This window comes from Mastomys coucha, unplaced genomic scaffold, assembly GCF_008632895.1.
Source record: "Mastomys coucha isolate ucsf_1 unplaced genomic scaffold, UCSF_Mcou_1 pScaffold16, whole genome shotgun sequence".
Taxonomy (NCBI): Eukaryota; Metazoa; Chordata; class Mammalia; order Rodentia; family Muridae; genus Mastomys; species Mastomys coucha.
In genome coordinates, this window is record NW_022196898.1 from 96,314,774 (window position 1) to 96,329,143 (window position 14,370).

At 40.8% G+C, this 14,370-nt stretch overlaps 1 protein-coding gene across 44 annotated transcripts in view; it reads right to left on the bottom strand.

The window, feature by feature from the left end:
• Adgrl2 (adhesion G protein-coupled receptor L2) overlaps positions 1-14,370 on the bottom strand; it is a 636,717-nt gene that overhangs the window by 134,451 nt on the left and 487,896 nt on the right. For all 44 annotated transcript variants that reach the window (XM_031375796.1, XM_031375795.1, XM_031375813.1 and 41 more), the window contains one exon: positions 4,894-5,066. In XM_031375796.1, the coding sequence (XP_031231656.1) occupies positions 4,894-4,966 (73 nt within the window). In that variant the 5' untranslated portion in view covers positions 4,967-5,066. Of the gene's footprint in view, positions 1-4,893; positions 5,067-14,370 lie in introns of those variants that run through there.

A 14,370-nucleotide genomic window follows, 5' to 3' on the forward strand; every position in this document is an offset into this window, starting at 1 on the left:
ATATATATATATATATATATATATATATATATCCTGAGCTAGAAAAGAAGTGACTCTGTGCTATATATCATATTCAAATATGACCTTCTCCTGTACAATTTATAAGTGGAATTAAATTGACATTTTTAAACCCTACTGTACATTGTTACCTATGGAGAACACTCTCACAGTCAAATTACACTACACTCACAAGGCACAATAAGGACTGTTTAAGGTGTCCTAAGAGAAGCCAGAGTTTACTGCTTGCTTTCTTAAAGAGTAAAATAGCATCAGTCTGCACTAAAAATATAAATACGGGGGAAAATGGTAAATGCTTTGTTTTGAATGGATGCTAATTTGCCCAATCTCTGAGTTTAAACAATGAGGTTACATTAGCTATGCAAGGAGCACAGACACAATTCCTATTAATTTAATGGGAGTTATGACTTCCATTAAGTTTAATAGGAGTCATACAGCCAAATCCCCATGTACCTTGCTGGAAATTCACGTTTTAGACATCAACTAATCAAACACACTGAAATGAACAGAAGTAGGCTCGCTCACACGATAGGCTGTGAAATCGAACATGGCTTCCGTAAGTCAGCTAGCTCAGGAGCCCCTCAGGCAACCCAGGAAGAGAGAACAAGATGCCTCCCCGAAACCACCAGGCTGAGCCCAGGAGCCAGCACCACTAAACTGTGCTCGGCCCCAGCTTTAGTGTAACCATTTCAATTTTTTTCCCTCTTTTCTTAGACTACTGGCAAAACAGAATAAGGAAACAAGACAAACAAACAAACAAACAAATTATGCACAAGGAGCCTGGTCACCCGGATTAAAAATAAATAAATAAAGTAAAGCTAAAGATGTAAACATGGACCCCAAGAAAGCAAATGGTTTTACAGAGATCTTCAAAGAATCCCATTCTTCCCTGGTGGATACAGACTGGCTGGTTACTGGAAACCAGACATCAACAGGCAGGGACGTTCCCTGATTCTGGGAAGCTGCTGTGTTATGTATGTGAATGTGTACATGCAGGCTCATGGGAATGCGTATTAATTATACTATGTGAATTAAAATTATTCTAGTGATCTGAATTGTTTTTACTCTCGTTTCAGTTTAGCAGTGAAGAATGCGTTCTCCCCACAAAACCCAGACTATTCTGAAATATTACTATACCAAAATAACTAGTCTAATTCACACTTATCCATAGCTACATATTAAAAATACCAGTTTAGTTAAACAGCCATAGCGTACAAAGCCATTTAGAAACTGGCTTTCAACTATATCCACCAATGTGTTCTCAGATTTTCTTGATTTTTATAAAAATGTGACTCTTTATTTACCACTTGCATTTACTGACATTTTTCTTTGAAACTGTGATAAGCAATGACGGAATCTGAGTCAGTTAACTAGACTTCAGAGTTCCGAGGTCGAATTATACATTTATTGCACAAAGAATTTGGCCTAAAATCCACATCCTGGGCTTTGCTGAAGAACAGCTGTTCGTTGTAACCTGTCACTTGAGTAAGCCTTCGTGTGTCTGACTTATACTTGCCAGGGCCCCATTATATAGCATAATTTAATTCTCTAGGACATAAAAAGTCAATTTACTGTTCTTCTTACTGATACATGATTCCACAGTAGGTTACTATACTTATAAAAACTGGCCAAAATAATCAAAGCATGCCAGGTTCTCAACAGAACTAACTGGTAAAAGGCAAGATCAGCTCTACAGAAATAGGAATCACTTAAGTGGAAAGCTTACAAAACATTCCAAAGTATGATCTTCATACAATCGTTGTTTACAGAGACACTACAATCTTCAAAGTTGCATAGGAGACTTAAGAGAGCATTGTTTCTATTTCGAAAAAAAGAATTACACGATAAACTGATGGACAAACAGAATACAAGCAGCTAGCTTTTCAAACAATTAGTTCTATCATCTTAAAACCTTTCAAATGAGTATTGAATTTGCTTTCCTGGTACACACGGGAAGCAGTGAGGCACAGTTAAGTGGCTGAGTTCCCCCCAGTAACCACGAGAACCCTAATCCCAGCCCAGCACTGGGGAAATAGTATACATAACAAAGAGTACACGAATTTGCACAAGAAATATTGTGCAAGGTTTGTCTAAGCGCTGATAGATCCCTCACAAATCTGGGGGTACACCGCTTAGGGTATTGATACAGACCAAATTCAAAATCACTTGAAGCCTCCACACTTCTTCCAAGGACAAAGCATGTCCACGGGAGAAAATAAAAGCCCTGAGGATGTAAGGAAGGCCATGAACTTTAATGATGCCCAGCTTGGTTGGGGACTTCACCGTTTGTTTTTTTTTTTTTTTTTTTCGTCTTTAGTGCTATGAAAACTCTTATTTTTTTGGATTCTACTGAAAGGGTAAAGAACTGGGAAAACGGGTTAAATAATGCCATGAATCCAATCCTGCCTCTGGACTTGGCAGGCAGGTTCACTCCATGTCACATCTCAGGGGGTGGCACTGCAATGTCTTGTTGAACCCCAATGGGCTCTTGAGTCCCGGTCCTCAGCAAAGGAACACAAGCTCATGAGTTAGAGGCTGACTGTGTGCATCTCAAGAACCCACTCAGGTTCAACACCAAATAATGAGCAAAGAGGGACAACCCCAGCTAGGCAACCTCCCCTGAGCGGTCATAAGGACATTGGAAATGGCACAAACAGCTCTCATCTGTGCAAAGATCAATGAGGAGATGGCTCCAGACCTCCGCTAGGAGCTTGCTATATAGACTGAGGGCTAGAGTTCAAATCAGAGAATCCACGTAAAAAGTGAGGCATGGCATTGTGGGGGCAGAGACAACCGGATTATGGGGCTTGATGACACCAGCCTAGCTCCAAGTTTCATTTTGACACCTTGAATCTAGAGAATGAGCCTTCAGAGTGTGACAAAACGGAGCTGTCTATGTTGTCTTCTGTCCTCCACACACCTGGAAGACCACAGGGTCCTGCATGCGCGCACGCACACCCACAAAAAAAAAAAGGAAGAAAAAGAAAAAGCATGTAAGAAGCAGCTTAACGGCTGAGAGTAGGAGTTCTACTTCTGTCCCGTTGCCTGAACACCTAACTTTGATTAGTTTCTCAACGGGCATCCATCCTCAGGTCATTATCTGATTTCTGGTAATAAAGGCGGCCAGTGTCATATGTAACTCTTCTAAGACAGACGCGCGTGCCACAGCCTACATCCTGGCAGTGTGTGCTCACCTTGGCTACTCTCAAAACCAGCAGCGTGAGTCCCTCCCAGGCTCTTTTTCTGCCAGTAGGAGGGAATTCCTTCAAAAGCAACACACCCCTGGTCTGATGAGGCAAAAATGAAATTTCTCTTAAGAGAGGATATGAATCCTGACCTGAGAGGTGACGCTCGAAATAAAACGACCGGGTGTCATGAAAAAGCCTCCGCACACCACCCCCCACAGAGCGAAGCTACTGTGCAGGCAGAGGGCTCTCTAGCTTGATTGGAAAATTTTTCATTATTGGACTAATGAGCCGTTGGTCCACACCTGGAATCGTTTTCAATGTATAAAAAACACTCAAATCTAACAGCAGGAATTCAGACAGTGTTTTCCCCCAAAAAAACAGATGCAAAATTATAGACCATACATATGATTTTCACAGCAATCCAAGCCTGAGATTCCTATTATTAAACTCAGTTTCCGCCTGTTTATCATTATAGTACTAGTTATTCCAACATAACACACTTTCAGATTGCCTATCTGCACCTCTACAGCAAAGGACTGTGTCGTCTCCGAATGAAATACTAGCCTGCACGGAACTTTCAAGTGAATATATATGTTCCGGATATGGACGTATTTTCAAATATATCTAAGTATGTTAATAATTTAAATTACATTATTAAGTTGTGCTAGTATATTTAATGCAGGAACCAGGCAGAGCAGGCAGAAAACACAACTTTAAACCAAATAATTTAACAAGATGAAAATGTTACTTTGGTTGTTCTTTACAAAGACAATGGCTTTTCTAGAGTTGATAATGTAACTTTCCCCTATCATTCTACTAATATGTAAAAACTGGAATACTGAAAAGTATACACAGTAAGTCCAGTGTTTTTATTTTATTGAGATTTTAAAAAATCCACTATATATGCAGGTGTTTCTAAAAGATGCTTTAAAGTTAATGTTTCATGCTAAATACAAACACTGCCATTATCTCCTAGCAAGATTTTACTAGGCTGTATGTACCAGCCTGGTCTAAAGTGCACCTGGGGGAGCTTTTTTTTTTAAGTGAGTAATAATGAAGACTATAAATAATAGGTATCAAAAAATCCATTTAAAATTAAGAAATGAGAATTCTCAACTATTTAGAATTTAAAAAAAAATCCATGAATATACTTCTTTGAAAATTAGGTCTGTTTTGAAAACTACACTCACAATTATTTATAATTTATATATTTTATAAGGACTGGAGTTAAAATTCAGTGGTAAAAATCCTGTCTTTCTTAAGTATAGAGAAAGTTGTTATTTTTCTAAAATTTTTTCATACTGCAGAATGTGGCTGTGTATTCATAAATGAGAAATTTTATTTCAGATGTTGGCCTAATATGACTTAGAAGCAGAACTGAGAACTGGGACTTCTAAAACAGGGCTTAAAAGAAAAAGCCAAAAGAATTCAAATTTTCTGGAACAAAGGCAACCAGTACATGTTGAGAATTATTTTGTAAGTTTATAATCTGATATAAAATACAAAATAAAGCACCTAGCACTTTTTATACCAGAAAATGGTGTAATAAAAGTAATTTATTCACAAGGAAAAAAATAATTCAACACCTATTTTTAAAATAACAAAATAAGAATGTAGCCACTTTAACACAAAACAGATGAGATCCTTCAGGTTCTCCTGGGTTTCAGAAAGAATGAATGCATCTTACCTTCTGTATTCGGTGAGAAACTGATTATAATGATAAACCACAGACTTCGCATTCTGCAGCCAGAAGACACCATTATTGATCCCTTTAAATATTTTCTTTGTATTCCTTAATGAATCTAGTTATAAATGCCCAGCTTCATCGAACCCAGCAGTCTGCATCATTGATCCTCATATCTGAAAAAAACAAACAAACAAACAAATCAATCACTTACTTTAATACCCTGGTATGTCGTCACAGTAAATGCCTAAGTAATAAAACTCTTTCCTCTCCTTTTCTTAACTCTGAAATACATGCCGACCGCATATCCAGGAAGGTAGCTGTTCCTACATACACAATACCCGAGACAAGCTGAAAAAAAGGCTCCCAAAATATGCAATCACATTCATAGATATATGTGGGGAGAGAGAGAGAGAGAGAGAGAGAGAGAGAGAGAGAGAGAGACAGGCAGACAGACAGACAGACAGACAGACAGACAGAGTAGTAATATATTATCTTAGGAAAACATGGATGTTCAGAAAAATCACTTGAGAGATTTTTCTGTCTATGACATTAACCTTTTGATCAAAGAACTAGCTTTAGAATACAGAAAATCTCTGGATAAAGGTATACATATGTGAGCATTTGTTGATCACAGTAACAGCAATACAATTTAATATTTTGTATAACAGATTACAGAGCTGATGAGATCATTTTTTTCTAAATGAATGTAAATGGTTGAAAACATGTGGGTATATGTTCATTTACAACACAGGCAATCAAAATACCATATCCAACCAACCACTTCATTCCCTGCTAGCTAGTCACAGAATGAGCAGTTAGTTACTGTCTCAAGACAACTTCCTTTTACTGCTTTAGCTTTCCTAGCGTGGCTTTCCTCTGAGTAAGGTGGGGCAGTTAAAATGAAAGTGACATCACCAAGTCTACTGGCTCTGAATATATACCCAAAACTGTGAGCGCTGTATCTTCAAGGGCATTGGGGGGGGGGTTCTTTTTTTTTTTTAAGACAGCATCTAATTCTGGCTTATTCTGAAAGTCAGGATCTTCCTGTCCCAACCTGAGCTCCTAGGATCACAGGGAAAGACTACGGGGAGCCTTCCAGACAACTGGTCTACTTCTTTGTAGGGTAGTGTAAGGAGCCGCAAAGCCTTACAACGCACATGAAATGAAGAAAGACAGCTCTCAAATGTACTTGAACCTCCTGGTCCAGCCACCCACACTAAGGAAATCACTGTTAAAGAACCCCTCATGAGATGCCACTGTGAAACTGGTTAGTGTTTGCTATTGGGCGGTGGGCAGGTCTGGGAATGGAACCCAAGCTCTAATATCTGCTAACCAAGACCTCTGCCACTGAGCTACCAGCTCCAGTGTTAACTGAAGAGATTTATGAAGTGGGAAGATAAAGCCACTTCTATTCCTTGCCTCTCTCCAGTTGTACAAATGACTGAAAACAAAGTCTTGCTGATTTACACCACTAACATATGAAAACTAATAGTAACCCAACATTCCCTGCTCATCAAGTATTCTGTCACATCACCCGAATTACTCATAGTTGTTAGAAGCTCCATGTACCGCGTTCTATTAGCAGTTCCCTCTATTCTGTTGTGATGTAACTTCAATGGAAAAGCGGTCAAATTCTAAATGGTTTGAAACATAACATTCATCAAACTACAAAGGGATTATCACAGCTGTCAGCAACAAATATACCAAAAAGGATGTAAGAAACAAATTACTCTGAATCTACTCTCTAGCATTTGCATATAAAAATCCACACCGGCCCCAGATGAAAGGCGACCGAGACACTTCTATTATAAGGAATTGGTTTGATCATGCCTACAGGTTAAGGGATAGAACTATGTCTACCTATGCCCCTGTATATGCATATATACACTTCAGCCCATATTTTAGCTCTGAAGAGATTTTTAGGTATGGCCATGACTAGGGGAGCCATGGGGATTAGGTAGTGAACACCCGCATAAGCTTCCCTATCAAATGAAAGAAAACAAAAACAAAGAGGCACCGTGTTTCTCCGTCCTCTGAATGCAAATGACCCAGAAAGAAGGAAGACATCAAAACATAATAAAGACACTGCTCCATACGCAGAGCCAGCCAGCTCGCTCTGATAGCCTTCCCCAGGGATAGTCAAAAGATAACCTCAAGTAAACTTGTGCTTTACCCTCCTATGTGTGGCAGAGTTCCTCTCTCAACACTTGAACGCTATTCTACAGCAGACAGATCAAAAGCCTAGTGCTCTGACACCCAACTGCTCACCAGTGAACATTTTCTTAACAGGCTTCAACCTCTTCAATCACCTGACCGAGCAGCTGAGAAAAAAAATTTTCAATATGTGAATAATATGCATTCATTGCTCCAACTAACACTGAGCCAGCCTTTGGATGGCTCCATGCTCAAGCAAGGAGTTTTGCCTCTCCAAGTTTTCCTTCCAATAGGTTCTTTTCTCTCCGCAAGCTCTCTACGCAGGCAGTCTGCCCACTTGCACCACTCTGAAACCGGTTTCCAGTTTCTTACAGCGATCCAAGATCCGTCTGTCTTTGGTCACCCACTATTTGAAAGAGTCCTTGTTTGTGGGGAGAAAGGAAGGAAGAAATCAAGAGCTGATGTCTGCCTTGTAGGAAACAGCTGCCAAGACAGGACAGCCTGTGAGAGGGAAAGGCAAGAGAAACCACACAAGCAAGACCTCTATTGTGGTCTTTGGCTGGCACACCGACTTCAGAAGCAGACTACGCACTGCAATCCCATGCACTCTTAAGGCTTGAGAATGTGAACCCTACATTACCATGCAGTCCACCTGACTGGAGACCCAGTATAATTGGCTGTTTCTGGTAAATACATGATTCTGGAATGTGTAAAATTGTGGATTATTTTATGCAAATAAAGATGGAGCTCATCTGCCTGTGCAGTAAGGAAAAGAATATCAATTTATTTTCTTCATTCTATAACCTATAACGAATCACTTTTACATCAAATAAAATTATTTCCAGAAGTTCATACTTTGAGTGCAATTTTTGAAAACTAAGTCAGATTTTACTGCTGTGATCCAAATTAAAAACAACCCTTCATTGAACAAATGTTAATGAAAACTGAAATACTTACACACCACAATCAGCTAAGAATAGAATGAATAAATAAATATGGTGAAAGGAATCCAAAAAGCTTTGTTCCTGAAGTGAACTGGAACCTAAGGAAACTGACAGGCATTCATGGGGCTACCAGACCAACCCTTCCAACTACCTACAAATGCCAGTTCAAGGCACTGACACAGACTGGCATGATGCTGCAGACTTACAGTTTGAGCATGCTAGAAACTGAGGCAAGAGGATCACCGCTTAAGGGTCACCTGGGTGCAGATAGATAGGTATGTAGGTAGGTAGATAAATACATAGATAGATACATAGATAGATAGATAGATAGATAGATAGATAGATAGATAGATAGATAGATAGATAGGCAGGCAGGCAGGCAGGCAGAAGGCAGACAGATATGGAAAAAGGCTGCAACCTAAAAAATGGAGGGGGCAGGTAGTTCTCACAAAGTAAAATAAAACTTAGGAGCAAGAGCAGAAATAGAGTACTGAATATCCTCCCAACAGGCAAAGATTACTTTAAAAAATACCTCAGATTAACTACTTATTTGTGTTAGATTTTCAGGAAATCTTTTTCCAAACATATCAGAAAGCTCGGCACTACAAGGGCAGAGGGACACTATGGAACAGTTTATACTATGTAGCATACGTTGTAGTAAAGCTGGAGATGCCAAGGGACTCCTTGAACTGGCTCTAATTCAATTTTCAGCAAACCCATGCTTCTGATGGACAACTTCCTAGGCTTTTGTCTCATTCTCCAAATCATAAGGTCCCAGCTATTTCATCCTCCCTTGCTTCTGTGAACCGCAAGCCATTGTCTCCCCTGCCTTGGCCGTGACCTTTGCAGATCTACACATCCTATTACTCGGCCATGTAAAAAGTCAATTAATGTATCTCTTACTAGGAAGCCTTTCCCAGCTGGGGAGTGACTTCCAGGAATACGGCTCAGCACTGTGCACATCCCAGCAGCCCTGGACAGCTCAGACTCGGCTGTGCTCGGTAACCTGCTTTTTTTGTTTAACGGCTGCAATAAACATCCCAGTGCCTTAAACTGTCAGCGAAAGGACTTGAAAGGGAAACACCACTGACCAGTTCTCAGTCACGTCGTTATGTGGGGTGGGCTGGAAATCACATTTACAGGGACAGAAGATAGAAGGCTGAATCGCCGATAAGCACCATCATTGAGCCAATAGAACTTCACATCCCTGACAATTAAAGGGAAAGGAAACGCAACAAAAATTTGCTAAAACGAATGAAGGAAGCTGGGTTCTCTACCAAAAGCAAGGTTACTACTACGAAGAATCACTGAACTACTGAGAACACTGGATATTAAATGCAGAGAGAAGCCTGCAGACAGCCAGGAGGCGAAAGAACCATCTAAGCCTGAGACTGACCAGGGTCACAAGTCCTTGATACTGCATACACACTCATGCTGCAGGAAATAAAGCAAGCATGCTCTGGGCAAGCCTAAAGTCTACACATGAATGTCCGTCAACTCGAAAGGAAAACCAAGGATGCCTTCACAGTACCATTCTTTCTGATCTCATCTCCACTATAAAATTGTAATCGTTACCAGGCAGGGAGTCCCAGCTCAAAAAAAGTGGGGGGAGGGAGCAGAAAAAAGCAGCTTCTCCATACTTTACTAACATAAAGAAGAGGGAGAAGAGACTGGCCTCGCCACACTCCTCCACCCCAGTGAGTTACAGATTCCTATCAGTTTAGCAAAAGCTCAGTCAGGGTTTTCAGTTTTCATGAGTACTTCTTGTTCCTTCATTACAGACAGGTTAGAATCAGCCTTCCTCACTCAGACCTGAGAGAACGCCACCAGCCCTGGGAGTTTCCCACCAACAGATGTCCAGAGTGAACGTTTCTTAACACCCGTGCCTCTGTGGGCTTTAGTTGCCTTTCTTCCCTTCCTAAGCACAGCATTTGGGGGTGGAGGTGGCAAGGCTGAAACCTTAAAACCATGTGGCCAGGCTGTAGTCACACCCTCTCCTGGCTCCTCCCCTCCCTCGGTGCTTTCTGATCACTTTCCCATAAGGTCCCCCTAAGAGTCCTTGTCTTACCCTTTACTGAAACCTCCTCGTTGCGAAGGAATAAATCCTCCCCTGGAGCTCAGAGGAGCAGAAAGAGTTCGGGAATTCTCCCACTTGGGTCTGCTTTATGCTATCATCTAGGAGTCTTGCTGAGCCTGCAAAAGAGGCTGAAGCTGTGGACACGGGGCACAGTGGGGGCAGGCTGCTGTCCTCCTCATTAAAACCCATCCAGTTGAAATGACAAAAACAAATAGCTGTCATTTCCAAACCAGTATGGGGGACATCTTATGACAGCACAGAAAACTTGCAACTTAAGTTCCAAACAGAGGTGGGGTGTGGGGCGGGAGGCACAGCCACAGGGCAGGCGGAACTACTGCACTGTGTACACTGGAAAGCTGACACACACTCCTCACACTTGTATCTGGGAAAAAAAAAAAAACTGACCAGTGCATTTTGTACTTCTTGTTAGAAAGCATATGGAGGATACTGAAAGAGCTCTTGCTGTTATTGTAGTTTCCCTATTTGGGGAAAGGAAAAGCTGTTCTGGCTGAATGAATGATTTAGGGTTTTTGAAATAGGCTCAAGTAGCTCCGACTCACTAGTAACTCAGGGTAGCCTTAATTCCTTATCTTCCTCTGCCTCCCAAGGTCTGGGATCACAGGGCTGTGGCACTACGCCTGACCCAGAAAGCTATCTTTACTTATGTATGTATTTATAACCTGTTTGTAGACAGTATGCATGTATCCCTGTTCACATGTATGTATACATATATGTACACAGGCCTGAGGCTAATGTTCAGCATCTTCTTCATCTCTCTTCCTTTTACTTACAGAGGCAAGATCCTTCACTGAACCTCCGAGCTTGTCTAAAGTTGCTAGCTCACCAGTTCTGGCTGGTCCAGTTAACCAGCCAGCTCCAGGATTCCCAGAGTCCTGGGAATAGAGGTGTCCACATTGCACACACCCGGTGCTCAGGCAGTTTTTGTTGTTGTTGGTTTGGTTTGTTGTTTTTTTAGCTCAATACCCAAGTATGGGAACCAAGACTCCAAGTAAGATGAGAGAGAGGCCCAACTGGTAATCCTTGTAATCTAAGCTTGCTGCTAGGAGGCTCCAATCCCAGCCTCCTTCGCTACTTCTCTGAATTTACTCAGCTGCTTCTTCTGTAGAAGAGCTAACATGTCCACACTAAGGTTCGGAGGGAAGCTTAACCTTCACCACTACCCGCCAGCCCACCCATAAGTAGGTTCTTACTAAGCCACTTCTAGTTGTCACACACTGGAGAGAGACACATTATCATCCAATGGGAGATCACCCTCCAGGTCAAGAACAAGTTATGTGCATAAACAGCTGTGATGGCCTAGCAAAACAAACATGTAAACACATAAAAATTAAGTCAAACTTAACTGACAAACTACATAGTTTAAAATGAGAAACATACACGCTGTTCCAGGGCAGGAGCCAGCAGACCCATAGTCTAAAGTCACAAGGTCCACTGAGGAAGTGGATCAGATAAACGCCTGTGTTCTAATATAATTTACTTTCGAATGAAAAATGTAAACAATGTCATTTTGTGATTATGAAAGTGCTAGAAACCCAGAAGAATAATGAGTTGATTTTCGAAATGTTTACATGAACAAAGCTAACATCCCTTAGGTAATGATAACTATGTATTAACTTAATTTTTAGTATTTCCAGTTGAGCTACCTTAATTTTACCCATTTATATTGCTATTTAAAGCACTAACAATTACATGTTATAAATTAACAAATTATTCCAGACTGATAAATCTCATGAATCAAACTACCTGGGAAGTGGCTTCTAAGTCAGAAAAACAAACATAAACATTTTCTCCCATATAATTAGCAATGCGCCTTAATTATCATAGAAGTCAGTAGTCAAATTCCCTCTGGCCTATGTCTACAACGATAGTGAAATTCCAACAACCAGGTCTGCAGTGTGTTACAACAGCCAATCATCATCAGAGGTTTCTCTGAGGTGATGAGGTATTCTGAAAGACGCATCCAAATGATCTTTAAAAATATAAAAAAAAAAATACCTAGGGAGAGTCTAGCATGCTCGCTCCTGAGGTTACCTAACTCCAGTTGCCAGGAGGCTCACACAAGACGACTACTTCATATTCAAAGACGCTATCTCAACCAACAAAATGAACTAAAGAGAAAATAAAGCTTAAAGCTGAAAAAGAAAGATTGGCATCCAGCACCATAGGTTTGCAGCACGCTAGTAAGCGGGCTAGCTCTCCCTTGGAGACTGCCGTTTTACACAGCTGCATACGAGTCTGTGCTTCTCTACACCGAAGTGGGTCATCTTAGCATTCTACCTGCTTCTCATTGGCTAATAAGGAACTCCAAGGCCTTTCTGACCTTGAATTCTGAAATCAATGTTTCCCTTTTGTTTATTTCACATATTAGTTAGTCTGGTAGGTTCTAAGGGAATTGTTTCAAAAATACCCAGACTGTGATTAAATTAAAACTCTATGGAGAATTAAAATATGCTAGAAAATGTCAAATAAAGAATATATAAAATAAATAGTTACTAAATTCTTAGAACTTCATAGTAACAAATATATTTCATACCCAAGTAGGAAGGAGCAACAGCGTTTCTGCATGGGCATCTTTTCAAGATGTATACTAAGATCACCTGCTACCAACTTAATGCGTCCTTCACTCGAGGCTGAGACTGAGAACACAGTTAACCTGCCTCCTGGGAACTGGGACCCTTGACAAACATCTGGGTCTCTAGTTTAGCAGCTGTACAGGAGAGCAGGAACCATCAACACTGTGTGTTTTACTAATTTTCCCACTTGCAGACCTAGGGTGCTGATCTCCCTAGGTAATATCAGGGGAAATGGTCAAGGGCTTCCACAATGTGACTGAACTCTTACTGTACTGCAGCTACGATACTGTAAGTAACAGGACATGGATTCTACACTCTGCCTTTCCAGAAAACTAGAAGGTCAAAATCACCATGCCAGGAGGGGCTCCAGGAAAGAGCAAGCCTGGAGGTGAGGTCCTCTTAGGTCTCCAAGTCCCCGCGTGTGCATTTAGCAATGTCTACAAGGAAAACTCAAATCTATGGTTTTTTGAATTTCTAGAGAAAGGGAATATATCAAATGTTTCTAAATAATTTAATCCACTACCAGTGTTATAAGATTCCGTTTCAGTCCAAATAAATGAGCAGAAAGGAGTGTGTCTTCCAATCCAGAATCAATTCCAAAGAAGAATGAATCCTAGGATAGCCTTGGCTAAAGACTTTGATCCTAGTGTAAAAGTTTAAGGCGATGTCAGAAAGGAATTTGTCAACACGTGTCTTCAGAAATAAATACCAACTGTGTCATTCTGAACAATTGTTAGATAATACATTTTTAAGATTTTTGTTGAAAAATTGAAACTTTAAGTTAGGTTAGCACTGTCCCACTCAGCAGGAAGAGGCCTGAGGTTTTGAGGAAAGTGATTTTCAAAATTAAATGTAATTTCACAACCCCTGGTAAAATGTCAAATGACACCTAGGAACCAGTAAAGCAGTGGTGTCTTACAAAAAGCATAAGAGGGCTATAAAAAACTCACAAAAACTCCCTCGATGTTTAAATAACCACGAGACTTCCTCATTGGCTGAGGAAGTAATGAATTAATATACATGGTATATAGTGCATACATTCTAATGACTTTTAAAACCTTTAATTTAGAGAACTTTGAAGAGGAAATTGCTTATTGTTACCTCATTACATACAAGAAAAAAGGAAAAACACCTAGTCCAGTCTGATACCTGTGATTCTAACACTTGGGATGCTGGAGAGCAGGGCCAGCCTAGACACAGAGTGAGATCGTGGCTTGGGGGCAGGATGGGCTCACAGTGAGTGTCATTTAGTCTCAGCAGGAAGACCACACAAACAGGGCCAGCCTGGACTACACAGTGAGACCCCCCACATTCCCAAAAACCAAGAATCTGCTGTGAAAGGAAGGCCCCATGAGAGCTACTGACAGTTTAGATCTCCTGCATCTAAAGTTATGAATCATTTCTTTCTATTTGGAAAGAGTAAAACCATCAGGTTATTTGCAGGGACTCTGCAGTATCGAAGCCAGGATCAGATACCATCATCTGTCAAGGACCCGAGAGTTAATCGTTTAGGCTGTAAGAGTCAATAGTCTCTGTCACTACACAACCTCTGCGTGGTAAAGGTTACACAACTAAGCAGAGCTAGGTAGGTAGCAAAGAGTCCAGCTTCAAGCAGGCTGGTCATAGCTGACCCACTCTGCAGATGCACAACTCTCGGTCCTGTAATGAACATGTGACGATCGGAGTCTACCTACATTACCTAGCCCCC